This window comes from Anser cygnoides, chromosome 5, assembly GCF_040182565.1.
Source record: "Anser cygnoides isolate HZ-2024a breed goose chromosome 5, Taihu_goose_T2T_genome, whole genome shotgun sequence".
Taxonomy (NCBI): domain Eukaryota; kingdom Metazoa; phylum Chordata; class Aves; order Anseriformes; family Anatidae; genus Anser; species Anser cygnoides.
Genome location: NC_089877.1, coordinates 60,546,135 through 60,573,654, shown reverse-complemented (window position 1 = coordinate 60,573,654; position 27,520 = coordinate 60,546,135). Strand labels below are relative to the sequence as shown.

The window sequence follows — 27,520 nt, the reverse complement described above, 5'->3', positions numbered from 1 at the left end:
ATACCAAAATCTATTTAAGTACCAAAGGTTAACTGAGGATGTATCCAGAGAATGTGTTGACTTTGCAATATCCAAATGTGAACTGAGGTCATCTTCAAAAATACTGTGATTTAAAGACTTCACAGAATTCATACAAATTCTTAGCTTAGAGTTGAGAGAGATTAAACTTTGAGAATATTTGTCTATCCTTCCTTATGTCCATGTGTACTTGTTCTTGCAGTACAGATATTTGTTAACAAGGGGAAAGGTTGAATGGGATGGCCAAAATTACTCGTTTTATATTGTTCTATTTGTCAGTATTTTGGCCCAGTCCAGCAGCTCATTTGTCTAAATAACGTGATGAGTTACGTGAGCTGTCTTTTTCTCCTACGAGCTGGTTAGTGTGACTGTGGGGTGACAAATAGGACGCTAAAAGGATGACCGCCAAACTGCATGCTGCCAGGCCGTTACTTTGTTCATCCCCTCCCCCCATCCTGTTCACCCCAGCTCTGTAAGTGCAGTGATCTTCTAAACATCCACTTGTTGCCTGCCATGCAGAAGATCTTGAAGGGTTTTGGATCTTGTCCTGCGGCTCCTGAGCTCAGAGAGGGCCCTTGGTGCAGTTGCACACCTGGAAGCATGGAAGGAGCAAGGGAGGCTGCCATGGAAAACACTCCGGTACGTGGCTCTGCGCCTCTTTTATGTAATCCTTCCCAGGAGCAACCGGATTTGGACCGAGTCCCTGCTATTGTCCTAACAGCGCTGTGCTTCTAGGAAGTGATGGATGAGGCGCAGCGGGCCGAAGCCCTGGCCTGGCACCACGCAGGCCTTCCCCTGGCCTGGTCAGGGAGATTCTGCGAGCTCGGTGGATGCTCTCCTAAGGAGCAAGGACAGGAGTTTCTTCTCCTAGAGCCGTCACTGCTGATCTGACTGAGAAGCAGGGCAGTCCTCACCACCGTACCCAGGAGAAAACCGGTAGGAATCTCAAAACATAATGTAATGAAGTTGGAGCAGGAATTATTTCAGCGAGGCTGGTGGAAAATGGAGACAAACACAATAAAGCATTGCACAAGAGCAGCTCACAATCTATTGCCAACACTAACAAATCTTCAGCGCTGAGGTCTAGCAGGAAGTCTGTGGAGAGTTTTACAGCATACTTCTCTGGGCTGCGGGCTGGTATTAGCTGAAGGTCACCGCTGTCGGGAGATGCGGCTCGTCGCAGAGCGCCGGGTACTGGTGATGCACAGAAACATAAATTGAAACTGCTGAGAACATGAGTTTAATTATTTAAAATTTATTAGCAGTGGGATTAAGTGCAACAGCAGAACATGTGGTGCAGCCATGTAGCATAGGTGGTCTGTAGCAGGATTTTTTTTTGCGCTGGGCTTTCTCTTTTCAATTTCTTGCAGTAGGCTGAGATGCACAGAGCTCTCCTGCTGAGGATCAGTGCGAGTAACCGGCCTGCTTTGGCCTGTACCTGAATGAGCCTTGCAGCCTCTCTTTGGATCCACGCTTTCCAGATAGCAGCCCTAATTTTACGAAGAATTGTAGGGTTTCTGGTATGAACAGAGTTTAGTTAAGTGTAATTTCTCTAACTGGTGCTTCCAGATTTCCTTTCAGTATTCTGCAATTAGCATGTACTCAAAGGTACACGATTTTCTTCTTTGTAATAGTCAGTTGTGAGGAGAAACGCCTGTGCTGTACCCCTCGAGCGCTGCTGTGTCCGCGGCTCTGCCTGAGCGCTGCAGGCGGTAAATAGGAGCTCTAGGATTAGTCCTGATGGCAGACGCAGTTCTTCAGCTGGATTTTACAGCCCATTAATACACTCAACACGACGGACAGCACACGGAAACCCTGCTCCGAACGTAATCAGTCCTAACTATATTGCATCTTTAAGTCTGGCGAGCTCATACCCATCGCATGGGGCCGTGCTGGGTGCCTGCAGCGCTCCCGCACCACCACCTGCTGGCCTTGCCCGGTGCCTCCGACCCTCCGGGCTGCTTTTTGCTGTTTCTTCTTCTCCTTTTTTCTGTTTTGGAGATGGACATTGAAGTGTTTGACTCCTGAATTTGCTTCGTGGGGTGGGGTCTGTGTGTGCTTCCTGTGTCAGTACTTGCAAGTGCTCTGCACGTATTTTAAAACAACACCAAAACAAAATCAAATGTAACCAATGACCTTGTTTTACCAAGTTAATTGGGCATTTTTGTTTTGCCAGCTTTTTTTTCCTCAGCGTTCCTCAGTTCTGCAATTTAATTTTAAACGTATTTACAAGATTTGTCCCAAATGTAACTGGAGCAAATATTTTGAGAGAATGAGGGCTATGTTGGAAAACCCTTCTTTTTCTAATCAGAGTACAGTACTCTACGGACTGAAAATAATTGAAAAGTGTAAATCATGAAGAATAAAATACAGTCCTCAGCATGTAACAAGCTGTATCATTAATACCTTAAGAAATTACTGGGCTTCCATTAAGTATGGGAAGTCTAATTCTGTTTTCAAACAAACTCAGTGTTTGTTTTCACAATGCAGTTTGCTTTTAACCTGAAAGCCTAATTATCCTTGCTGTTTCACAGTGAGGATTTCCAGTGCAAAGCTGCCTTAATTAAGGGCAGGTTTGTCTGCTCCTGTACTAATTTAACAATTAATGACCCGTGCTGTTATGTTTCCATATTGCAGTGAATGGTTGTTGGAAAGGCTTGGTATTGTAAAGAATATTAACCCTGCTTTAAAAACAAAACAAACAAAATAACAAAAATCCCAACCTGAAGCTATACGTTGAGATACGAAGAGCTACGTGGCAGTTATAGTAGCATAACTGTGCAAATAGAATTAAACCAGTGAAATTTTACTAAAATAAATCTGCTGTCTATGAGTTCCCTGGGGAATAAGAATAACTTTTTTTTTTTTTGAAGCTTGCTATGGATAAGTTTCCAGTGTAATTCAGACAAAAGCTAAACTTAAAAGGAACAGGGAGGTAGGGGAGAAGAAATTCAGCAGGATGGGTGTCATAAAGTACAGATCAGCAGAGAAGTTGACGACCTCTTTCTGTTGTCAGAACTTGCTATACAAAAAAGCATTCCGTCTTTTTTCACGCACTGAAGTCTACATTTCCCTTCTTTAAAAAAAAAGACAAACGTTAAGCTTCCACTAAGAGGAAATCCTAAGAACAATGCATAAAGTAATTGGGAAACTTCTTAAAATTGAATATGTGGGGGATTCATTGCGAAACAAAAACAAAAGAGCATGCTCCTAAGGATATGTGATGTGGGGGCCAAAATAATTGATGGTTTTAAATGGCATCCATGCATCATTCCTGATGTTTCTGCAGTTTGAATTACTTACAAGGAGCTTGTTGCAATATTGAAACGCTTCTGACCTTGCTATTCCGTTCTTATTCTTTGACTGGAGGGGAAAAAAAATCAACAACTTGCCCAGAATCCAGTATTTTGCTCTCTAGTTTCACTTTCTTTCTTGAAATCCTTTCCTGTTGTCCTTTTTGTCACCCTGGCTGGATCAGGGCATATTCAAGTTTAAACAGCCTCCGTTACCAACAAAGGGAGGCACAAGCCCAAATGGATTTGTCACAAGCGGTTGCTATGAAGGATCCAGCTCTCCTTGGCTCGAGCGTGCTGTGACCGATAATGTTTATTCTAGTGCTATTTCTGTCTCTCGGCCTCTAATCTTTTCAGCATTTGGGGGAAAAGCAGGGATCTTATTGCCAGAACTCTTCAGAGAGTTAGACGGTGAGCATTTTCATTTGTCTTAATGATTTGTAGGCATTTGTGAAGAATCTCCATCTTACCCAGTGTTCCCCCAAGATGAAAACCAAGATTGCTCTGTCTGCTTGTCCCAACGCCCAGATCAGCACACCTTTTTTTAGTAGAAGCTGAAGAGGCAGTGTAGTTGTATTGATAAAGCCTATTTTTACCCAGCCCCTTGCCTTCTCCTGCATTTGGAGGGCAGCCTGCATCCATTTTTGCACAGTGCGTAATAGCGTGAGACGTATTTGCAGTGATTTAACACGATCAACTAGAGAGGTAGATGAGGAAAAAATAACCAGAAGAGTTAGATTCAGTCCCTTCAATGAAATGAAGCGATTTATCACCAGCCATTTTCTAAGAAAGGAATAACTTAAACGTTTATGCATAAGTTTAATGCATATATTCTCTTGTATCATTACTGTGGATTTCAGCAACTGATCATTTTTGGGGTAGGATAGTAAGGAAAAGTTGCGATTCTTTTTCTGGTGACCAAAAAGCCAATCACACGTTCGATTTAAATTGGGGCTGTGTCATAAGAGGTGTTTTGGAGACTAATTTAAAAACAGCCTTGGCTTCTCTTTTCTCTAGCAGCTAAAGGTGTTTTTTTTTTTTTTTTTTTTTCTCTGGTGGGGGCCCATATTATTAGTGTGAAACAATATTATAGTACAAAAAGGACATGATGTTGGCAAAAACAAGTTATAATATGATAATGAAAGTTTAACGTGAGTACCCTATTTTATATTTCACTTCCTTTATTTTGTTGTTTTTTCATTAGAGTCAATGCAATGTTTTTGGAATATTGTAAGGTGATAACTGTTTTAAGAACGTAATTTCTCGCTGCTTTCAAGATGCTGGTAAACCTATTTAGTAATAAAGTAGTAATATCATTTTGATTTCTGCTGAGTAATGTTTTAGTGTCCGAATATTGGCTTCTGTTGAATGCAGAAGTTCAGACCTGCATAGTTTTCCATCAAATAGCTCTTGGTGTATACTGTCAATATGCAAAGTCAGGACGTAAAAATTAGGAAGCGACTGCATTAAGGTTGCTAAAGTAGTTGGAGTCTGCACTCGTTGCATCTGCATGTTGCTAAAATCTCAAGTTACATCACTGTACGCCTTTCATTTTGCAGGAAACCTGTCTCATTCAGTGCTAAAGATAGGTGTCTCATCTTGCAAAGAGAAGGCAACATGAAGAAAAACTATTATTTTTGAGTTTAGGGGATGAAATGGGATGCAAGAGCAGTAAGTTCTGCTCTCATGTTACGTACAGGAAAGGGGAGCAAACTGAAGGGAATGTTGCTCCTGACATCTGCTACTTTTTTTGAGCACTTGACTTCTAAAGAATAATGTAGATCTAACATTGTTTTTTCCTTTTACATGATAAAAGGTGCCTTAAAAGTTAGCCTTTAAAATGTTACAACTATTTTGCAAGTGACAGGAAGTCAATATTTCAAAAGTGGAATAAATCAAAGCCCAAGATGGGTTTTTTGTTGTGTTCACTTGTGCCACAGTTTAGCCTTGTGACTGTGTAATCTCTTCCTTCCGTTTTACATCAGGACTGCCAAGGGTAGTTGACATTTAGTTTTTACGATATAACTTGACATGCTTTTGGTCATGGTGGGCATCAGGGAAGTTACGTAAAGTTTCTTTTTTGCAGTGGAAGAAATGATTTTTTCTCTGGCATACCGTAAGCACTTTATTCCTGCTGGAGATAATATTTCATTTGCTGCGTCCTTTTTCAAGTTACTTCTCTGTTTTGATTTCAACTTTAAAAACAATCAGTGTTCTGCACTCACTTTGTAGTGAAATGTATAATTTATAACGTATAATTTATTATATATTATTTATTCATAGTTTATAGAGTGTCATACAGTGGTTAGTGTCTTTTACTTCTTTCATGCTGAGCAAAATTTCAAGGATCTGTTTCTCATGAGAGGTACAGCTGCATTTGTAAATTAAAAAAAAAAAAAGGGCAAGATTTGACTTTTTCAACTGTATTTAGTGAGGGCATCCTGCCCCAGTTTATTTAAGAGATTCATGTCTTATCTGAGCATCAGGCTATAAATTACTTTTTTATTTGTTGTCTTCATCTTATAGAACAAACAGGAGAAGATAAACTGACAAAAAAAAAATCCTACTATGTGAGATTGTTTCCCATATGCACAGAGAGAGGAAGAAAGATGCATACAAATGTTTAGCATGTGCAAGTTTCTTAGTGCATGATTGGTTCCCTACTTCGGAGTGGAATTCAGTGAAATAGGACTCCTCTTTTAAAAACAAAGAGTAAGTGCACAACAAAGGATAAGTGATCAAATGATTAGCCAGAGGCTAATAGGAATGCAAGGCAAGAGTGACAGATTGCATATTAGGAGGAAATCTGATCTGGAAATTAAATTGAAGCTTTCTGCAGCTGAGCCTGCAAAAGAACTAATTTTAAAATCTTCCTGAAGTACATAAATATATCAAAGTTGTGAATTGCTTGTGTAAAAGCAGTGTATAATACAAGAAAGAAGGCTAAAGGATAAATAAAGTTGAACTAAAATTTAGAGGAATTTTCTCTTTTCCACACACAATATTATGAGAATACATCTTTGCTTAGGGTGAAATATGCATCTGCCTCTGTCTTTAGCATGAGAAAGTGTGCTGATTTTCTTACAAATTCTGGTGATGTACAAATGCACATGCTGTAAAGATCTGTGTGGTTGAATTTTCGTTCTCCAGTATGCAAATAGGAGAGTAAAATCAGGACAGCAGATAAATATCTCACCACCAACAAGCAACGGCTACATGTCAACAGGGGAATATACTAAAATAAGAGAAAAATCAGAGCTTTTAATTATAAAGCAGTGAATATTTCCTTATTTAGTGACCTACCAACTGTTTTTAATTTAACCTTGCGGTAGGTAGATGTCACTCTGTATTAATACAATTCCCTTACTTTATGGGGACTGCAGTCCCTTTCTTCAGATTTAACGTTAACTGCTGTGGTACAGCCATGTCAGAGTCCACATATTTTCCAGGGTTCAAAACACTCTTTTTTTTTTTTTTTTTTAAATGCACTCTTCAAAAATTAGTTTATGGAAGTTTGCTGTCTTACTTTAAAAAAAAAATATGTTATTATTTTAATGCATTAGTAAATACGCCCCACTAAAATTCTAAAGAATTACTGAATGCAAAACAGTAAAATTTGAGTGCAACAGATTAATTTTTGTCAAGCTTTAAACATAACTGAAGGCAGTTGTGGGCATGTTGCTAAAATTACTTGTTTCTGACTGATGGAGGTTTCAAGTAGGCTTTGATATGTGTTGAATCTGTTTGTAAAACTTGATGCTTTGAGTGTTTCTCTGCTGGTTTCTGGGTCATATAAATGCTTGATGTTTATGTAAAAGCAAAAAGCGACATGAGCAGTATGTGAAGGTATCAGGTTAGTATCAGTTGTAATAAAAGTATAAGAACTCTTACTTAGGCCTTTGATCATTTTATGGAGTAAAAAAGAAAATTGATACTGTGAATTAGCTTTTGGATTTATTTATATGCATCATTGCTTTCTTATGAGTAGAAATATAAACAAATAATCATCATTCCCTTAAGAGTAGCTAACAATTTCTCTTCGTGTTCGCAGTTCCTGAAAATCTACGCATGCAGTATATGCAGAACCTTTCAAGTCCCATTCTTGTGTTTAAATTTGTCATACATTTTTTTAATGCAGCAGCAATTGAGCAATAATAAAAACGGAGTCTTTATGAAAAATCCATTTTATTGATAAACAAATCTCACGATTTACTGTCATCATTGTTAACATCTAATAAACAGTAGGGAAGGAGAAGTGCTGCGGCCTTAAAGTCTGTCTCTGGCTTGTAGATCCGTACTCCTAGGTAAAAGGTCTGTCCTGTGTTCTGTGTTGTTTTGTTAGTCCCTTGTCTTCTATTTTCCTTGTTTCAAGGCTCACATCGTAACAGCCTCTTCGGAGGCACTAGCTATCATCAGTACAATACTCAGGGATTTGCAGCTATTTTTAAAGGAAGCGCATGAGAAAATGAATTTTGACCCTGGTGCCATGGTGTCTAATATGTGGCTGAGATGTTCCAGTCGTGACCATGCTGGTTAAGCCATGCTAATTGTTACAAACAGAGATACTGGTATTCCTCTACTAAATCTGCTCTGCTTCTGTTTGCAGCTATGTCATCTTATCTTTTAATTGTTAAGTCTGAACTTCCTGGTGCTGTTGCGGGCTTCTTAAGTGGAGACGAGAGCGGGTAAGGAAAAATGCTTCAAACCTTACATATTTATCTTGAAGAAGAAAGTGGGTCAGGACTGCTGGAGTAGATGGGTACTGACACTTCCCTCTGATCTCACATGCCAAAAAAATCAGTCATTTACAGGAGTTCTTGGAATAAGAAATGTATTTGGCATGTGTAAACCTTCTGCTGCGCGCACACAGAGAGCGTATTTCTTTCCTCATAGTGATTTCCCATCAGACGACCTTAAAGTCAGTGGCAAAACTCCATCTAAAGAAATCTCCCTTCTGTAAAAATTTAAAAGGGGAAGCAGGAGGGGACAGGAGGGAGAGGAGGAGAAACATTTAAACTGCTGTCATGTTATCACTTAAAATATTTCAAAACCACAGTACAAAATCCAGCAGACATTTAAATTTAAATATTTTGTTGTCTTGCTCCAGTAATTGGACTTGCCTTGGGAAAATGCCAGGTTTCCAGACTCGGTTTATAATTCCTTAACTTGGCTCTCAGTAAAGAAATTATTCTTCGCAACTGAGCTATAAAGCTGTATGTAATGAGTGCGTCCCTCAGATTTCTATTAGAGCTGTCGCAAGAAATCTGTGCCTGCGCTAAAACAAACATTGCAGCTTCAGCACTGAAATATCTTGTTCAAGTTGTTCCAGTGCTGCTGTCATTCATAACAGTGTATCTTGCACTGTGTTACTGCAGTTTTTCCAAGCTGCTATTTTCAGATGGTTTTGAACTCAAAACTTTCCCTGGATTGAAATTTGGTGAAATTCTGTAAAGGTTGTGTGATGCTTGTACTGTACTTGAATGCTGAATTTTTAAGTTGAAATTAGTTTTTTAAAGTTACTTTAGTTCAAATTATATGTTTCATTTATATTCTTCCAATTTTATAACGTATGACTTGAAAAACTACGTGGTGGTAATCTTCCTGCCCTTCTTATACCCTCACAATAATATATATTTAGTAGAGGGCTTTAATAAACAATTACGTTTCATATGTAAATGTCATTTTTAGTCTGTTAATGTATCTTTTCCACCTGTGATAGTCATCAGCATTTCATTTGCGCTTTATCACCTACTCCTTCAAAATTGCACTTTCAACTCCCCTGTTCATACAGAGTGATGTTGAGCCTGCTACTGTATCTGCTGGGTGTGTGTTCCCATCTGACCATTCCCGTATTTTTAGCATAAAACATCACTTAACTGCTCTTTCTTTAATTTAATGTCAGCTCTGTTAATGCAAAGTGACTTTTTCTAACAAAAATACGCTTTTAAACAGCTATGAGCACTCTTAACAGGTAGAATTTGGAGGTCCCACATGCATACATATTGGCCAAAATACTGTTCTGTCTAAAAAAGGCAATATAAAAGACTCTTTTATTAAACTACCTATTAGGTAATGCTCCCGCCAGCTTTTGGTGTTATCAGGGTCCTAATGCAGATCTTTGAGAGGAGAGCACTGGTTGAACACGCAGACAGGTTGCAGTGGCTGAGCCAGTTACTGCAAATGATGTGAGCCACAGTAATTCTCACTGCGCTGTCAGCACTACCACCACCCATACTTCTTCCTTAGCTGAAATTACAGTTTGGGAACGAAGCTCAATTTTGCATTGAGAAAGAGCTGAAATTGTCCATCGGAATACTAACCACAGCTCAAATGGTAAGTTAATTTTCAGCCAAGGGCTTGTCCTGTTCCTGCGCCTGTTACTGGGAGTTCTTCCATTGATTGATGTTCTTTGGACACAATTTGACTCCTCTGTTCTTTGCCCTAGCAAATAATTCAAATGCAGTGGTCAGTCAGTACTCCAGGTGCATGGGCATAGCCATGTATGTATGTCCATGTATGTCCATGTCTGCCCACATCCATATTTCATATATTATGTTGCCATATTAGTTGCCATGATGGATTGTAATCTTTCGTTTCCATGCTTTTCTTTATATGGAATATCAATTCTAATATAATTTTCATGATATTAGAGTAGCTTTTTGCTAACAGAGATTTTTAAATAGTACGAAATTTTCCAACACAAATAGGTAATCAGTTATCAAGCCAAAGCAGCAGCTTATGTATGCAAAGGGCATAAATATTGCCTGCTTTGATTAAACTGTTTTAGCTGGCCTGCTTTTTTCCAGATGTGGTTGCACAACTGCTCTGGTTTTAAGTCAGTATGGCATCTGATAGGCATGCCTCTGGGTACAGAATTTGTCTTTAACTGTAGTTAGAATTTATCAGATGTGTCAGTTAAACTATCTGTGAAAAATGTTTCATACTCATATGCCATATATGAGCATACTTCCAGGAAAGTCACCTAAAGAATGTTTTGCAAATTGAATTACTTTTATAGCTAAAGGTAAGCAGGTGTGCATGTGTTTGAAAGGATCAGACCCAGTGTGTAATATACCTTCACGTCTTAATTAAAAAACAAAAACATATGATATAAACACTTGTTAATTGAAGCTGAGATGTTTCACTCTCTCTGCATAACAAGAATTGCGCATAGTTTTGATGACATGAACATAGTTTCAAATGAGGATTGTGTTAAAAAGTTGTAATTTGTGAGCCCTCTGTTAACATTTAATGACCCCGTCAGGGGGATATGATTGATGCAATTAAGTTGTCTTGCTTGTGTGTTATATAATTGATACGGACTGAGAGTAAGATCCTAATTTAGAACATATGAATCTCTTGTCCTGTTGCATTCAGGAATGAAATTAAAGCAATTTATAAATGTCTGCTTTTAGTTAAAATATGGGGGAGGGAGAAGGAACATCTGCATGCCAAAGTATTTTCAGTAGAGGCAAGGATTTATATTCTGAATTTCATACTTGGAATGCATTTATCATGTAGGATTATATCTGCAGATTAAACTGATTTTAAAGGAAATATAAACACATTTATTCTGCCTTTGGAAAATAAATATATTTCTACAACGGTATTTTGGGAGAAAATAGACACATTTTTTGATAACCAATAGCTGGCCCACTGTTCCGGGTGGATTTTTTGTCATTGTTTTTTTTGGGGGGTGGGGGGCAGGGGAGTAGGTTGAGCTCTTATAAATAAAAGAATTGGATATTCTAAAAGTAAACACAAAATTATTTTTTTCTCCTTCACATCACCTCACTACAATTTTACCCTCTCTTCTTTCCCTTCCACCACAAATGTTTGTGTTTTCTTTTTTTTTCATTTACCATAAAGTAACCCAAATCATTTTTTTCCTTGGGCCTGTTGAGCTCGTGAGCAAGTATGGATCTGCTGCATGTCTTGAATTGGGTGACTTAAATTAGAAGCCTCACGTGTACGTATCTGAGGCATTTTAGTTACCGTTAAGCATAATGCAGCATTCTTTATGATTTGCCTGCTCTTCTGTTGCTCCTAGTGTGAACATCCACCATACTAGAAAGAAAGAAAAAGCTTAAAAACGTGACCCATAAGTGTCAACAACATTACTTTCAACAATATTAACAATACTACAGCAGACAGTTGATCTTGGCAAAGCTGCTTTTTAACTGTAGCAGTAGCATGCGTAGGCTAGTAATACATTTTTTGAAGAGTGATATATTTTGTTTTTAATATAGATATTGTCACTTAAGAGTTACTTTGATTCAGAGACGGGCAAGATTTCCTCAGCCTTGAAATTCCTCTGTTCATTTACATTACCTGTATTTTTTTAAACAAGTGACACAAGTGGTTGGCCACCATGTATGACAGTCGTTCATACGTGTATGCGGTAATTTTTCTTTAACACAGGTGTTACACTACTTTCCTTATGATAACTTGAGGTGCTGCCTGTTTATTAGGTGCTAACCATATCCTGGACTAAATAAACTTGAAGGTCAAAGGCCAAGGTGTTTATAGGTAGTAAAGTCGGAGGCTGATGTGCAAGATGTTTATCAGTACAGGATATGGTGGTTACCAAGTTTGGGGGAGCCACCCTCAAGATGTTTCTGTTTCTTAACAACTTACACATCTGTACTTTCCTCTGTCTGAAGATGAGATTTTTACTGCATTAAGACTTCACATGCCTCTGTGGTGCTTTCTATGTGTATGTTTTTATGTATAAGCATTGTAGCAGATTTCATTATAATAATTTCCGTCTCTTTTGTCCCCCAATTGTTGCAACAAATGAAGGATCACTGTGCAAAATTAAAAATAAGTCTTTTTTATTGCTGCTCTTTCTCATTTTACCTCTGGACAGCAAACATTTCAAATTACCTGAAAGCTGATTTTCTTGTAGTTTTCCTCTATTATTTGAACCCTGTGGGTGATAGGAATAATGAAACTTGGGCAGAACGGAAAGTTGCCGTGTTTAGAAAATGTAATGGAATTTTTAAACCAGTGGGTTGACTTTTGGTTAGTTAGCTTTACGCGTCATACCTCTTGGAAATGTTGAGGAACTAAGTCATGTAAGAGTGATAAACTGAAGGGAGGTTTTTCAGTAAGTGGGATTTAAAGTTGACACTTCTTCTAGTAGTGGAAATAGACAACTTGACGTAATCCAACTTGAGATACGTGTAGCATGTTGTGTAATCACTTCTGTTGGAAATCCGTAGAGCATGGAATACTCATGGCACTCTCATCATTGGTTTGAATAAAGGCAGGGATTTACATACTGTGCTGCTGAGAAATAATTTTGCACACATCAGACCCCTGCTCCATGCAGACACTTGCCTACAGGACATTGCCTGCCGTGCTGCTTCATTGTGGGATGGTGCTCTGCTTCCTTACTATCTGGGAGCTCTATTTTATATCACAGTACAGGCACCGGGGGTAAAAACCCTGAAACTGGAAATTATTTATTTTTATCCTAGAGAATATTTTGTCTAAGTTCACAGTTTTAAACTAAACACGCTTTTTAGGACTCATGAACTTCGGATCAGTCCTAAGTAGCTTTTCCAACAGGTCCTGGTACCTTGATGGGAGACTGCTGCTTCTCATTACTTCGGTCTGCATTGTTTTTCCCCTTGCACTTCTTCCTAAAATTGGTGAGTAATTAAAGGAGAGAAGCGAATATTATTCTACTTTAGTAGCAATTACAATTGAAGACTTTAAAACCTTAATGGGTTATTTATTTATTTTAACTGGCAGGGGGCTGGTGATGGCGGGGACTACTTAAGTTGTTGTAGTATGTTCTGCCTTCCAGCCCTGCCTAGTTAACCTATTACTTGGGTTGCAGTAGTATTTTGTCTGCAATACTAAAATAAAATCTTTACAGCAGAACATTAAAGAGCTGCATTTACTTACAGCATGCCATTAGTGGTAAGCCAGTTCTAATTCTGCCCTACAAAACTACATAAATGATCTGTGACAGGCAGTTGGAATGTTGTTATTCTGAGTCCTAAGCCCCAGATACCAAGCACTGTAATAGAAAACATGCCTAAAATGTAAAGCTTTAGCTGTACATTAGGATCACTTTCCTTATAAATTCTCTTTTATTTTTACTGTTATTTTACAGGCTTTCTTGGCTACACAAGTAGTTTATCATTTTTCTTTATGGCGTACTTTGCTCTTGTGGTAAGTTAAAAATCAGTGCACAGCTTATCTTTTTTTTTTTCTTATTGTTTAAATGTTTTCGTAAGTCTGTTTTGAAATGAATTGTCTTCCCTTCCCCCCGTTACATTTTATGTAGAATTCAGAGTTTTCTTTGAGTTCAGTATGTGCCTGCTTGGACAGATTACATTTGTTTTGCTGAGGCATGGAAATGTGTATGAACTTTCAAGCATGTGAAAAGATTTAAAATAATTATATTTTGGACTGGTAAATGTAACAATATTTTTGTTTTGCTGACAGTGCAGTGAAGGGAGCTGGCACACATACTTTTGTTTCCCTACTAGTAATGGAATAGAATTCTGTTTTCTTAGCTTCTAACTATTACTTACTTCAACTAGCATAGAAGAAAATTTAATATACTCCAAATAAATTAAATTTACATGTACAATGGAGTGACAGAGTTCAAAAAAAGGCAAGGAAAACTAGAACTTCATTAAGGCGGTTTACAAGATTCATTAATACGTCAATGACCTTATTCTTCTTTCCTGCTGAAAGGAAAAGTTCTTTTCTCCGAGCCATATGGGTTTTTTGACCCTGATGTTCACCCTCTCAAGGCCCCTGCGAGGTAGATGTTTCCAAATATCTGAAGTGAGACCTACTAGGCAGATCTAAGAGGAAAAATGTTGCACCCTTTCTCCTTTTTACAGGGAAGAAGTATGTTAATGCACATGTGTAATATGTAGTACAACCATGCAACTCACACTGTCACCTAGGTATAGAATCAAGAATCTTTTTTGGGAGCCTGGAAAAATGTTCCCCCTCTTGCCTGTCATTCTGGCTTGCATTGACTTGCATTTAATACCTGTTTTACAAAGGGATAAACAGAGTTGAAGGCAAGTTGAACAAACATGCCATCCAGGAGACCAAGGCAATCCATTAGGAACTAAACCTTGTGATAAAACCAAACTTCAAAGCTGTCAAAACATCTCCCTAGGGTATCCCTGGAGAGCTGCAGTGTTTGTAGGACCTTGGGAAGTATTCTTCCAAAGTTTAGCACTGAGGAGCAGCCACGGCCTCTCCAGAGCTAATGGAAATTCATTTGTAGTATTTATAAATTACTTTAACTTTTGACCTCTTTCCTAAAATTTATCTTAAACAAAAACAAAAACAAAAAACACAACCAACACCATCAACAAAGTTCTAACTGTAATGCTGAAATAGGTCTTGGGCCAAAGCTATTTGCAAGAGTTTTAAAACAAGTCCGATCCCTATATTTCATTGTGAATTTGCACAGATGTCTGAAGAAAGCTGTCCTAGCGCATGGATGCATTTGAAAGTAATTCTGGGCTCAGAGAAAGCAAGTCTGTAAACAAGGCTTGCATGCAGACATTACAAGCTGCAATGATTCGAGCTAGGGTTTAGATTTGATTCCCTGTAACAGAAAAGCATGCAGGGAGTTCTAACGAAGGAGGGCACATTTCTTATGAAGTGGTAGAAATCATTTGCTTAATCTTTGTTGTTAAATGACAAAGAAAGAGCCACCGAAAATCTAATTGAGGTAAAAAATATATATATAATTAAAAGCTGTTATGGATATTTAGAGAAAACTAATACTATTCATGGAGTATTTTATCTGACTTTTTCAGACACTGAAACTCAAAGGAGTTAACTGTGGTTTAGTTTTTGTATCTAATTGCTTTGAAGTGGGTGATACGTGCTGTTGAAATGGTGTTTTAGTTTGCACAATGTTAATTTCTGTATGGCAGATATGCTTTAATTTATTCCAGAAGAAAGCTGTGTTAGTCATATGGAAGTAATACAATCATATTTTGCATATACAATAATTCTATGCATTTTCAAGTGCATACCATCTGTTAAGCTTTTTGCCAGTAAGCCGCAGTTTTAATACAGCATGCAGAAAAGGTAGGTGCTATAGAGAGCACGTCTTGGTCACTATGGTCTGGTGAGTGCACTGAGTCAAAGGGCTGGAGACTGTTCTTGTGCTCTGCCGTGGGACGTTGGCAGGTCACATATCTCCTGTCTGGGCTTCAGCATCTTTTCCTGTAAAGTTAATATACTGTTTATAGTCTTCACTTGGAAAAAATGAAAACACTGAGATGAACTGATGAGGAAGAAAAAACACGTATGTATGTTACTATTAATTGAAAGCCAGATTCTGTGAGGTCCTGAGCACTTTCTCTTGTTTCTGATTGTTGAATACCTTCCTGATGTGAATCCTAAATGAAGAGGAATGAAATGTGAGCATTGCACTTTTTTTATTGCCTTCCCCCTTGCTGCATCGAATATTGGTGAAGAGTAAAGACAGATTTTTTTTTTTTATGGAGACAGCCCTATTGGTAGCTTGTTCAACAAAAGTGTTAATGATTCCTGGTGGTATTTTTCTAAATCTGTTGTTTACGTTCCCAGAACAAAATGTGAGGCAGATTGGGAACCTGCCATATGTAATGAATGATGTTACACACAGAGAGCTTCTCTTTGCTGAATGCTGTTAGTACTGCTGAAATAAAGGGGTTCCTGTTCTCCCTCCATATGATACCAAAAAGCAACACCCCTTGAGAACGTTAGAACATTTTGAGACCTCTGGCTTTATTTTTAGCAGTGGTTTTGGTGTGGGTTGAAAATACCCTATTTCCATTAGAATCTGTCTTTAGGTTTTCCCTCTTTTTTTTTTTTTTTTTAAGTTAAAACCAAATGTTTGTTATACTCAAAAGACAATGTTTATGTGGAATAGGCTTGAAGTTCCAGAGGAGGATTGTCTGTGCTGCCTGCACGCCTGCTCCGCTAACTGAGCTGTGCTGCCAGCTTAACAATCTCTTCCTGTTGGCAACTTCGTTAGAAATAAGGAGCATACTGCAATCAGGAATCTGAACAGATCTGAATAATTAAGCAGGTAGGCAAATAAAGTTACAGATTTGAAATGCATCTAGTGCATTGTCTTCTTTTGTTTCCATTTCAATTTCTTCTTAATCCATATCCATTTCATTTTAGAGGAATGTGCTCCAGCTTTTATGGTTGGTTTTTCTTGTCCCCCCCCGACCTCTGCAATATATATATGTAAGGTTGCTTGTTGGCTTGCTGGAAGCCCTGCACCCACGCCCACCACTGCCAAGCACAGCTTATTTCCCCCCTCAGCTCCATGCAGCTTTTCATTGCTTAGGAAGCCTATTCAAGCCTTAGCCAGAGCTAAAAAAACAAAGCCTTTTACTTAAAAGCCCTTTACTTAAAAACAAAGCCTTTTACTTTGGAGCCTTTGGAACCTCTCCCTTATTTTACCTACACAGGTACCTTTTAAATATACAGATCTCCTTGAAGAACTGCTTTGCCTTCTTGCTCGGCCTCCTAAATGCCTTCAGCTAGCCAAGAGCCTTAGGCATCCTGGGGAGGTAGCGCTGCCGCGCATCCAGGGCTGTGGTGCAGCAGTCTGCATCTGTGTCCGAGCTCATTGTTTCTGCTCACTGCATGGAAGGAGGAGATGTTGCAGAGGCAGACATGTGTGTAAAGGCCCAAGTCATGTTCTGGTGTTTGGTCCTTTCCTTCCTCTCCCATGCTCGCTCTTTGGTTGAGCTTCTTGATGTACCAGCAGTGTCTCCCTTCTTCCACCTTTCCTTGGGTGGCGTTGCAGTTGACATGGCACAGAGGGAGGCAGTTAGGCCAGTCAGGAAGCGAAGAAGAACAGACCTGATACGAAGCACTGCCAATTTAGCGTCAGAGACGTGGTTGGAGGAATCCTATTTTCACTTTTAATCCTTTTTCACAAAGTTTACGGAGTGCTGTTGTGCAAGCTGCTTCCTAGTTCCATATCTTGAGTGGCAATTTTTTAGAATCCATTTATTCAATTTAAGTTGTGTGTTATTGCCACAACACTCGGCATGTTGTGTACCTGCTATTTGCATACCCCACAGCTTGTCCCGAGGTAGCATTCCCTTGCTTCTCTTGGCACTGGTGGCAAGAGGGAGCACCTAATCCTTGCTCTCTGGGAAGCACCACTTGGCTGCAAGCAAGAAGTGGATTCTTTGAGCCAGAAGAAACACTGTCTTCCATGTTATTCTTCCCATGAATCTGAGTCTTTAATTAAGTTTTTAATTATTTGCTCTAGGCTTCAAAAGAATTATAACCTCTAAAGCCAAGCAACTACAATAGGAAATTAATTAGGGTGACGAGAGCAATATAACTATCATTTCAAACTAGCCTTCTGAAAAAAGAGGTAACGTTTCTTACTTTAATTTCCCTTTGATTTTCAGCACTGTTACTTGGCAGTCCCTAAACCAGCAGGGTGTAGCTAAAGCCCCAATGACATTCTGGGACAATAATTGCATTTATTGTTTTTCCTTTGCTTTCTAGTCCAAACCATATGTTTCTGCCTTTTAAGATTAGCCTTAGGCTCTGCTCTATCTCTGTTAAGGGCTTGTCTACTTAGCGAAAGAGCCTGGGATAGCTAACACAGCAGCTATTCTGTATGGGAGGCAGTTAGCGTGGAGCACAGAGGGAGTGAATGCGGAGCACTGGTTGTATTTCTGTTAATGTCATAGCTCATTTCAGTACAGCACCTCCAGACGGGCAAGCCATAAGGCTGCCAGCTGTGGTTACTGAGCAGCTGGATGGAATGGCATGGACAGGCTTTTCTGTCGAGTCCCCCTTTCTGTAGCCCAACTATCTACTAGTCAAACTGCTTGATTTACTGTGGGTGTAGCTGCCTGCTTTGTACGCCAACTGTCCGTTATTATCTCTATGTATATCTAAATGTAACCTGATTTTTAGGATATCATTCGTACATTGAATGTGGTGTTTTGCAGGTTATGATAAAAAAGTGGTCCATCCCTTGTCCTTTACCGCTGAAGAGTGCAATAGAACCTTTACAGGTAAAGTACATGCTGTTCTGTAGTTCTTCTAATTTTATTAATAACTGGAATGCTTTTTTTTACATTAACACTTTCAGAATTACTTGTGATTTAAATTCCTTCTTTTCTTAGCCATCTCAGTTTTACTGTCGAGAAACCAAAAAGTTTCACGTCTGTGGTCTGGGCTCATTCTTTCATTATGTCATGTTTTTTGCATGTATGTCTTACAGGTTTCAAATTCTACGGCAGATTGTAAAGCAAAGCTCTTTCATCTTTCAAAAGAGGTAATCTCTACTAACAGTAAGCTAACTAAAGGGGAGGGTGTTAAAGAATTGGGGTTTAATCTCTATCCAGGGTAAGCTAAACTTCTGTAAAACTAGTTATAGGCTGCTGAAATATTTCCTATACCTACTGCCAAGCGTTATCCAGTCTCTCTTTCATTTTTTATATGAAGGCTGGGTGTCCAAGTTAGCATTTAATGAAAACATTTTGCAAATGTGACTGAAGTATTAAGTGTAACAGATCCAGCGGTGGTCAGCCTCATGATGCAGTCAGATCAAGCCAACTTAATGTGCTGGAAGTCACTGCTGCTTGACTGTACGCACACTTTTAGTTCCTTGAAGAACAGGTTTACTGAAACTGCCTGGACCTAATCTTATTTTTTGCTTACCTGAAGCTAATTCTTCAGGCCTAATGCAATCTTGTGCATTTCTTTGGATGCCAGCTCAGGTATTTGTTAATTAATCTGGCATTTAAATTGTGTCACCACCCGCTATGTCTTGCAGGAGAGGAAGTATTATAGGATCATGGAATCATTTAGGTTGGAAAATACCTCTAAGATCATCAGGTCCAACTGTTCACCTGGCACTGCCAAGCCTACCATTAAACCACGTCCCTAAGCACCACATCTGCACGTCTTCCAGATACCTCCAAGGGTTGGTGATTCAGCCTGGGCAGCCTGTTCCAACAATTCACAAAGCTTTCAGTGGAGAAACTTTTCATAATATCCAACCTAAACCTCACCTGGCACTCCGGTCTCTGCTGGGTGAAGAGGAAGGGGAAAAGAGAAGAATAAGTTTGGGACAGGCCTATAGCGTATTGGAACTCAAGAGGGCTGCAGTTGGTTGCATTTGTCTGAAAGAACAAAATCTGCCCCCCCCCCCCCCCCCCCCCCCCCCCCCCCCCCCCCCCCCCCCCCCCCAAACAAAAAAAAAAAGAAAGAAAAAGAAAGCTTGGGCAATGCAAACATCAGACAAATATAAATGTAGATCAAAGAAGAAATTTTGTTTTGACCAGAAGCATCTACCATGATGTTACAGCTTTTGGTCTGGCCTTTTGTACTTTGTAGAACCTATACTGCATTTTGCCTTTTTAATTTTATCAATTGAAAGTGGCATATTTTTTTTTTTACCAGCATGGGCCTTGTTGTAGTTTAGGTTATTTTATACTTTAATTGCTACTTGGCAATTAAAGTAAGCTATAGGAGATGATTCATCTCTGCTAGTACAAGTTTTTGAAATAACATACCACTAATTGTGTGGTTACAACTTTAATTATGTAACTATCTTAAAACTTCGGATGCTAAAGCACGTTATGTTTTCTGGGTGCTGTATCCAATTTTTTATGAAATAATGAGAAAATAGTGAAACCAAGGTTAATGGAGTAAATAATTTGATAGGTAGCTATGAATATTGAAATTTAGAAAACTTCTTAGAAAATTTCATGGTCGATACACGGACTCTGGGGCAAATCCTACTCTTAAGTTCTTGGCCTCTGACTTGTTAGCTGATTGACCTGCTGTCTGATGACCTCTCCTGATCATGAAATAGTAAGCTAGGAACAGCACTTGAAGAGATACCAGTTGAAAAGGTCCAGTTCTGTGGAACGATTCAGAGGCACCATTCTGTGTTGTGAAGATTTATCTTGAAGCATTAATATGGAAAGATTTTGTCTTCCAAGGCTTGTACTGAACGCTGAATTCATTCAGATAATTTTCCAACCATCTGTAATAACAAACAACCTAAAATATGTTGTTCTTCTATTTTAGAGTGCTTATGCAATACCAACTATGGCCTTCTCTTTTCTCTGCCATACCTCCGTCTTGCCGATTTACTGTGAGCTCCAGAGGTAATACATGAAAACACAGGCAACATTAAAATATTATGGTAGCTTTCCTGCTATATTTTCCCTAAATTAATCCTGAATATTTTAAAGTCAGTGCTGTCAAGCAATGCAAACTCGGTAGCCTTCATGTTTTTGGGAGGTGTACAGCTCTAGTCTGTACTGGCTTTTCCTCTCTTACAGGAGAGAAAAGTAGCAAATATGGTTCCATCAGCAATGTCAGTACATTGTCCTGGCCATCTGGAGAAAAAAAGGTCATTTGCTAAGGTACTTACTAGTTAGTTTTTATTGCTGTAACTGAAACTGCATTTCACTAGATTCGGTGGATTTTGGCCCAGATTGCCTTCCTGTCTCTGGATGTTTATCATCCTTTATAAATCAAAACTTTGATTAAAAAAAATAAATTTATATGTATATATATATATACACTCACATATATCACTCTGGCATGTCTAAATTCCCTACCACATAGGGACAGTGTTTGTTGTCTGCATGGAAAGTGCACTTTAATTGCAAGATTAAAAATACTGTAAGAAAAACAAGTGTTACTGAGAACATAGACTCAGCAAATAACTGTGGCCATAAATTAAGAATATGCTTTCTTATGAAAGGCAAACTGCTATGTTTTTTTAATAATGTAGAACGCATGGTGTTCAATGGTTCACATTAAACAACACTCATTTTCTTTTTTTCTCTTTTTTTTTTTTTTTTTCATTTTAGTCCATCCAAAAGTAGAATGCAGAATGTAACTGTCACAGGAATTGGCCTGAGTTTCCTAATTTACTTTATGTCTGCTTTGTTTGGGTATCTGACATTTTATGGTAAGTATGTTCTCCAAGTATTCTCCAGAATGCAGGCTAATAATAAATGATGCATGCATTGTCTGGAGAACTTCAGGCTTGTTTATGCATTGATAGACTTAAATTCTCAGAAATCTTGGTCCTGTGAAGACTTAAGGATATGCCTGATACTGCAAAGTGTTAGAGTCTCATTGACTTCTCAGAGTGTAAGTGAAAATCATGGTCTGTGAGAGAAATTTTGAGATCTGGTGGCAGAGTCTGCTGGTCCAGCAAGTTTGAAACCTCTCTTCTAAGGCTGTATCTTCTAGCAAAATTCATCATGCCTATTAACCCTGTGATATCCCCACCTGTTTTGTAGTCTCTCAGTAGCGCTGAGGCTGCTGCCTTTTTTGTAAGGGTTGTGACGTTCAGTAAGCTAGCCCTGATGTCATGGAGACATGTAGTTTTGCAGTCATTTGTGCCTTGTCTGATACAGCTTGGGTACAAAGCATGTATTGCTTCGTTGTTTTGGTTTTGGCTTTTTACAAATTTATCAGAACTAGCACTAGCTATTTCACTCAAAATCTGCTGGAAGTTTAGTTCCTTTCCTAAAATAACAGGAAGTTTTATTTTAAAGGATTGCACAAAGTGACTTCTTTGTGATACCTTTTCTTCATGCACAAGGTAAAGATAACCTAGAGGACTCCAGAAAAAATAGGCAAGGAAGATAAGAAAATTAAAAGGGCTGAATCAGACGAAAGGTCCATCTGATTTTGTGGCTTGACTTCAGTGGAGGGCAAGGACAAAAGGCTAGGGAAGAATTAAAAAAAAAATTAAAGCGTAACATTTGAGTTGGTCTTCCTAGTACATGCTTCCCATCTTCAATAAATTGTGTTCCATGTGGTTCCTGAGCTGGAGGTGGTATCTGCTTGATACGTGTTCTGAAGCAAGAAACACACATTTCTTAGAGATGTTGTCGACATAATACCTGATAAAGTAAATATACCTTTTTTATTTACCAAGCAGAAAAGTGGCAGTGAAACTGTCCCTACTAAATTCTATGGATATCTTCCAGTTCCATTTGCTATAGAGCTTACATGACAAGGTACTTGAGTACCAATTTAATAACCCGACGTGGGACTCTTGTATACTTTTGGGAGCAGTTTTTTAGTTGAGGTTAAACACAGGTGACTGCTATTGTGTTTTGCAAATACTCAGATTTCCAAACTCTTATCCACATAGTGGCTTTTTAAGGTCCATCAGAATCTTGGCAGAAGTAGGTGTGTGTCTGTTTCATAAAGCAATTTTAGCAGTCTTACATAACAGCTAGCAGCTGTTCTGTCATCTTCTGAACGGTTAGCAGGTTGAGAGTGTTTTCATTATTGTCATATAATGTCACGGTGGTGCCATTTCTAGGAAATGTCATTTATCTCTAAGCATCCTGCTTTAGATTTGTTGTGGTGTGTTTTGCCTAATATAGCACACGTTTTCAGATTGAGTTGCCTCTGCTTAAGTGATCTGTCTTCCGCAGTTGTATCATACAAATGACATCATGTAAGTGCATCGCAGTCATCTACGTGGATTTTTCTAATGTCTTCTGAAAACTCACCCTTCATACGGGATGGTCACATGCTAGCCTGTCTGGATTGGAATGAATAAAAATTCCCACAAGGACAGTAAGACAATAACACTGGGGTATTCTGATTAGGACTTGCCTCTCCTTTTCGGAGTGTTTTACGTTTCTTGATCATAGCTTTGGGATAGTGCTTGACAAAGCAGCAAGAATGTTGGCTTTCAGGAGCTAGCAATTCCAGATTTCTAGGAAATTTTGCACCTTGTTTTCCAAGTATTAGCGTATGTCTGACCTTAACTGTCTGAAAATGTTCCCTTTATACTCAGAATCCGTTGAAAAATTACATGGGGAGTCTTGAAACCCCTAATAGCGTATAGGCCGCTGTTACTGTTTCCTAATTTAATTAACTGCCTCCATGTGATTTGTAGGAAAATATAATTTTAAGTGCCACTGTGAGAGATTCAGGATGAGAGCTTCACTGTTAGAGAGTCAGATGAGATCTCCACAGGAAGATTAAAAAAAAAAAAAAAAAAAAGGGGGGGAGTCCTAGAAACAGTCCCAATTCCTGTCACCTTCACTGTCACGGTTTCTCTGGGGCAAGGCCTTCTGACTGCAGATTTCTAGTCTGTTTCACTGTGAACATTTCTGGTTTTCTGCAAGCATGATTTCTTTTAGTAACTGACTCAAGAGCCTAAAACACCAGAACCAACAGTGAATGTAAGATATTACTTCTTTCCCTTGCAAGCTTCTGCTCCTTTTTTAACTTTTTGGTTGTCTTGTTTAATTAACTTACTTCTTTAAATAGAGAGAATCTGTTCTCTGTTCCTAAAACACCAGTCCAAGAAAATGCAAACCATTTTATTTTAAATTGAAAACAAACAAAAAAGTTTCCTCTTTGAAATGAGACACATTTCATCTTTCTGTGGCTCAGAAGTTTTATATTGTTTTCTGCGGATTTGAAACTTCATACACTGACTGGACTTTGGTGAAAACGTGGTCCATTCTGAACTCCAAAAAAGCACACACAGTCAAAGGAGCAGGCTGCTTTCTGGACTCTGGCTTTTGCTGTCAGCTTGGCAGTAGTGAAGCTTTTCAGGTTAAAAAGGCAAATGTCTTAGACAAAGGTGAAGGATGCAGGTGCTGATTCATCTCTGTCCCGCTTCTGCCTTGAGTAGCACAAAAGTAACTTGTGGTGAAGATGTACACACGGTGTACAATACCGTAGTAATTCCACAGTACACTGGGTTTTGCAAAGCTAAATACGCACGTGATGGAGATCACACAAGATTCACACTCTGAAGAAAGTAGAGCTGTGATACGAAAGCTTTTGGTGTGGTTAGTTGTGTTACCAACACAGTCCCCTGTTCTCCGGGTGCTATAGGAAACCAAATTGTCAGCCTTTAGGTGTCATTGTTTTGCACTTTGCCTCCATTTGGCATGGAGAAAAATCAGTCTTAAGTGTCAAAATAGATATTTTTTGTTGTTAGAAATATCTTTTAAAAGTATAACCGATGCTAAATATTCTTCTCCATGTCATCCAGCAGTACACCAATATATGTATAGGCAGTGGTTAAGAAAAGCACACACCCTAGCATAGTTCTGAACATTTCTTCCTTTAAATTGAATTGCAGCTTTTCTTTCAAATCGTGAAATTTTACCTCACATATCACTTAATGTTTCTGGAAAAAGAAAAAAAGGGAAAATGCATTTCAGTCAATTTAGCAAAGCGAATTTGTTCCTGGTTTCTAGTTGAACAAAAAGAATCTGGTGTTGTCTGTTTCATACAAACAAGTTTTACAGTACTGTATACTTGGCTTCATTTCATGTACCCTTTCTCTTTACTTGGCAAGACAGCAGACAGCAAAAATAATACAATTTGTTTTTCACACTACCGAAGATTTTTTACTCTTCAAATGGTATTTGTCAACAGGTTTGTACAGCATCTGTGCCAAACCAGGTCCTAACTGAGACAAGTCTCTAAATTGAACTCTAGCAGCCTCCATGCAGGTATTTGGAGCCTAGAAAAGTGAATCCGGAGGTTACGGTATTCCTGACATGTTAGGATTGGAAGAGTTGTGTAAAGACTTGATCAGTCAAGTTGCATTTTCTTTATTAGTGAAATGAAGCCCCTCCTTAAGTTTCAGGCCCTTTGTCAAGCGTCAGTATATCTGGGAGTGCAGACTTTGACTAAACCCACGTTTTAATTTGTGAATGGTGCTTTTTGTTATTTGTTCAAAATATTCCCATAGAAAAGATTTAAGACTTGTGGATACCAATATCTGTATGTTTTCTTTAGTTCTGTGAGAGATGTTTTCAGGAGGTTTCTAGACTTTACCTGTGGTGTTAGCTCATCGTTTCAAGCCACTAAAATTTGTCTTCTATTTTAAGCCTAGCTAATGTGGCAAAATTCAGGTAAGTTTAAACATTGCCTGAATAGTGAGTGGATTGAAAGTTTCAGAACACGTATCTACAAGGATGGAATATCTTTTTAATCCTTCCTCCTCCATATTTGTATCTTCTCTTAGATGGCTTTGGATTCATCAGAGGCTTTATAGGGTCTTGCCTTTTGAAGGTTTTATTATTATTATTTTTTTTTTTTTTTTTAAGTTTTCTCTGGGTTATGTATCAGTTAGAGCTGGTATATCAGTGATGCTTCTGTGCACCCCCTCCCACTGTGCACTAGTTACAAGCAAAATGATCAATTTGAATGTAAGCTTAATATGCGTTGCTAATTATTTCACTGTTAGGTCTCAGGCGATAAAGAAAACAATTAATTTTTCTGTTTTTCAGACAAAGTGGACTCTGAATTGCTGCAAAGTTACAAGTACCTGCCACATGATACTGTCATCCTGACTGTTAAATTAGCCATACTGTTTGCTGTGCTTTTGACAGTCCCTCTAATCCACTTCCCAGTAAGTACTCCTAAACATTTTTAAGCTGGCATAAGCAATGGTAACACTAATGCTTTGCAGACTGAAATATTTGAGTCACATCTAGTCTTGTGTATTTTATTCACTTGTCAAGTGATTGATCAAAGACCACATATTTGCATATGTTCCATGAGAGCTCCAAAATAACAACTAACCACTAAGCTAATTTGTGCTCTTGAGACAGATTTCAGATTAAAACTAGCCCACAGCATTGTTTTTAATTTAGAGAATTCAGAACTTCTAAAGTTTATTTAGTTTGATTTTCTTTTCCTCTTAGATTGAGTTTTGCTGACTTGGATTTTCCTTTCTACATGCACGCACGCACACACAAACAAACTTACACTTGAAAACTCAATTTCATTGTAAATTGAAAACACATATTGACTTATTTCACCACTGGAAAAAAAAATACGTTAGCTTATCAATACCATGGTAGGTTTGAGAGAATTCATTCGGTTATGACAAAAAAATAAAAAATAAATAAAAAATAAAAAAGCAGTAGTTAAAACTATGTATATATAAGTAGTGTATAGATTACATACAAGTTGGCAGCAGTGTTACTTCCTAACAAGCATGCTCAGAGACAAAAGATTATCCCCAAACCTTTTATTGTCCATGCAAATAAGGAATTGTTCCTTAAGACTAAGGGCCCACATGATAAATATCGCTTTAATACTTTAGTTATTTCCATGCTACAGAAAGACAAAACTTCATTTAACTATTACCAAATTATTTTTGCATTTGATTTAAAATGTTTTTTCACATCTGAAATGATACAATTCTTGTTTATGAAATTGAAATAAGATTAAAATATATGCATTTATTTAACCATGCAATGTTTCTCTTCCTTTTATGCAGGCAAGGAAAGCAGTATTGATGCTATTTTTCTCTCATCTTCCTGTGTCATGGATTTGCCATATCTTTGTCACTTTAGCACTGAATACAATTGTTGTTTTGTTTGCAATATATGTGCCAGACATTAAAAACATGTTTGGAGTAGTTGGTAAGTTGTTGTTTGCTTTTTTATTATTTTTATTTTTATTCAAGAAATTCAGTATTATGATGAGCTAGTATATTTTAATCTTGCTCCAAGTAAAATCTTACTTTCTGTTTTTTAAAGGTTCAACCACGTCAACATGTTTGCTTTTTATATATCCTGGACTATTTTATCTGAAGCTTAGCAGAGAGGACTTCCTATCACCACAGAAACTTGGGGTATGCTTTTATTCAACTTGTGCTAATTATATTTAAAGAAGCTTATTCTAGATACATCTTAATGCACTGTAGAGCATGTAATCCAAGGGGCAAAGTTCCTGTTTTCATTGCAGTTTGCAAAATCTGTGAGCATTTTCTTTTATCGTTCGTGTTAGCTCTGCTGTTTCTGAAACTCCTTTTTTACAAGACCTCTTAGAGTAGCAGTATGTCTGTGGGCTGGACCACTGATCTGAATACATGCTTTTCCCTATAGTTTTCAGATGTCAACTTTTAATCCAGTTTCTCTTTGTTTTTTACGCATTACTCTGATGTTGTTTGGGCAGCTGGGACAAAGCCAAACTGCATTTAAGTGAAACAGTGTTTATGCTTGTTTTCTGTGTAAGCCTTCTGAAAAACATGGTGATTTTTTTTTTCCTTTATGGTTTCTCTTTTGGCACAGTATGTTAAGCTCTAGTTGGAATTTGTGCAGCAGCCTGCTTTTTGCGCTATAACTCTGCTTCTTTTTAACCACTGCTCAGCAGAACAACTCTGTGACAGCGTCTAAAATGCCAACAAACTGCTTATACGTAGA

At 38.2% G+C, this 27,520-nt stretch overlaps 1 protein-coding gene across 1 annotated transcript in view; it reads left to right on the top strand.

Moving 5' to 3' along the window:
• Positions 1-27,520, top strand: part of SLC38A6 (solute carrier family 38 member 6) — a 45,254-nt gene that overhangs the window by 11,490 nt on the left and 6,244 nt on the right. The window contains exons 6-15 of the mRNA XM_066997382.1: positions 7,918-7,996; positions 12,885-12,967; positions 13,438-13,496; positions 18,287-18,352; positions 18,562-18,615; positions 20,379-20,458; positions 21,173-21,273; positions 25,595-25,716; positions 26,593-26,737; positions 26,855-26,949. Of these exons, the coding sequence (XP_066853483.1) occupies positions 7,918-7,996; positions 12,885-12,967; positions 13,438-13,496; positions 18,287-18,352; positions 18,562-18,615; positions 20,379-20,458; positions 21,173-21,273; positions 25,595-25,716; positions 26,593-26,737; positions 26,855-26,949 (884 nt within the window). The remainder of the gene's footprint in view (positions 1-7,917; positions 7,997-12,884; positions 12,968-13,437; positions 13,497-18,286; positions 18,353-18,561; positions 18,616-20,378; positions 20,459-21,172; positions 21,274-25,594; positions 25,717-26,592; positions 26,738-26,854; positions 26,950-27,520) is intronic.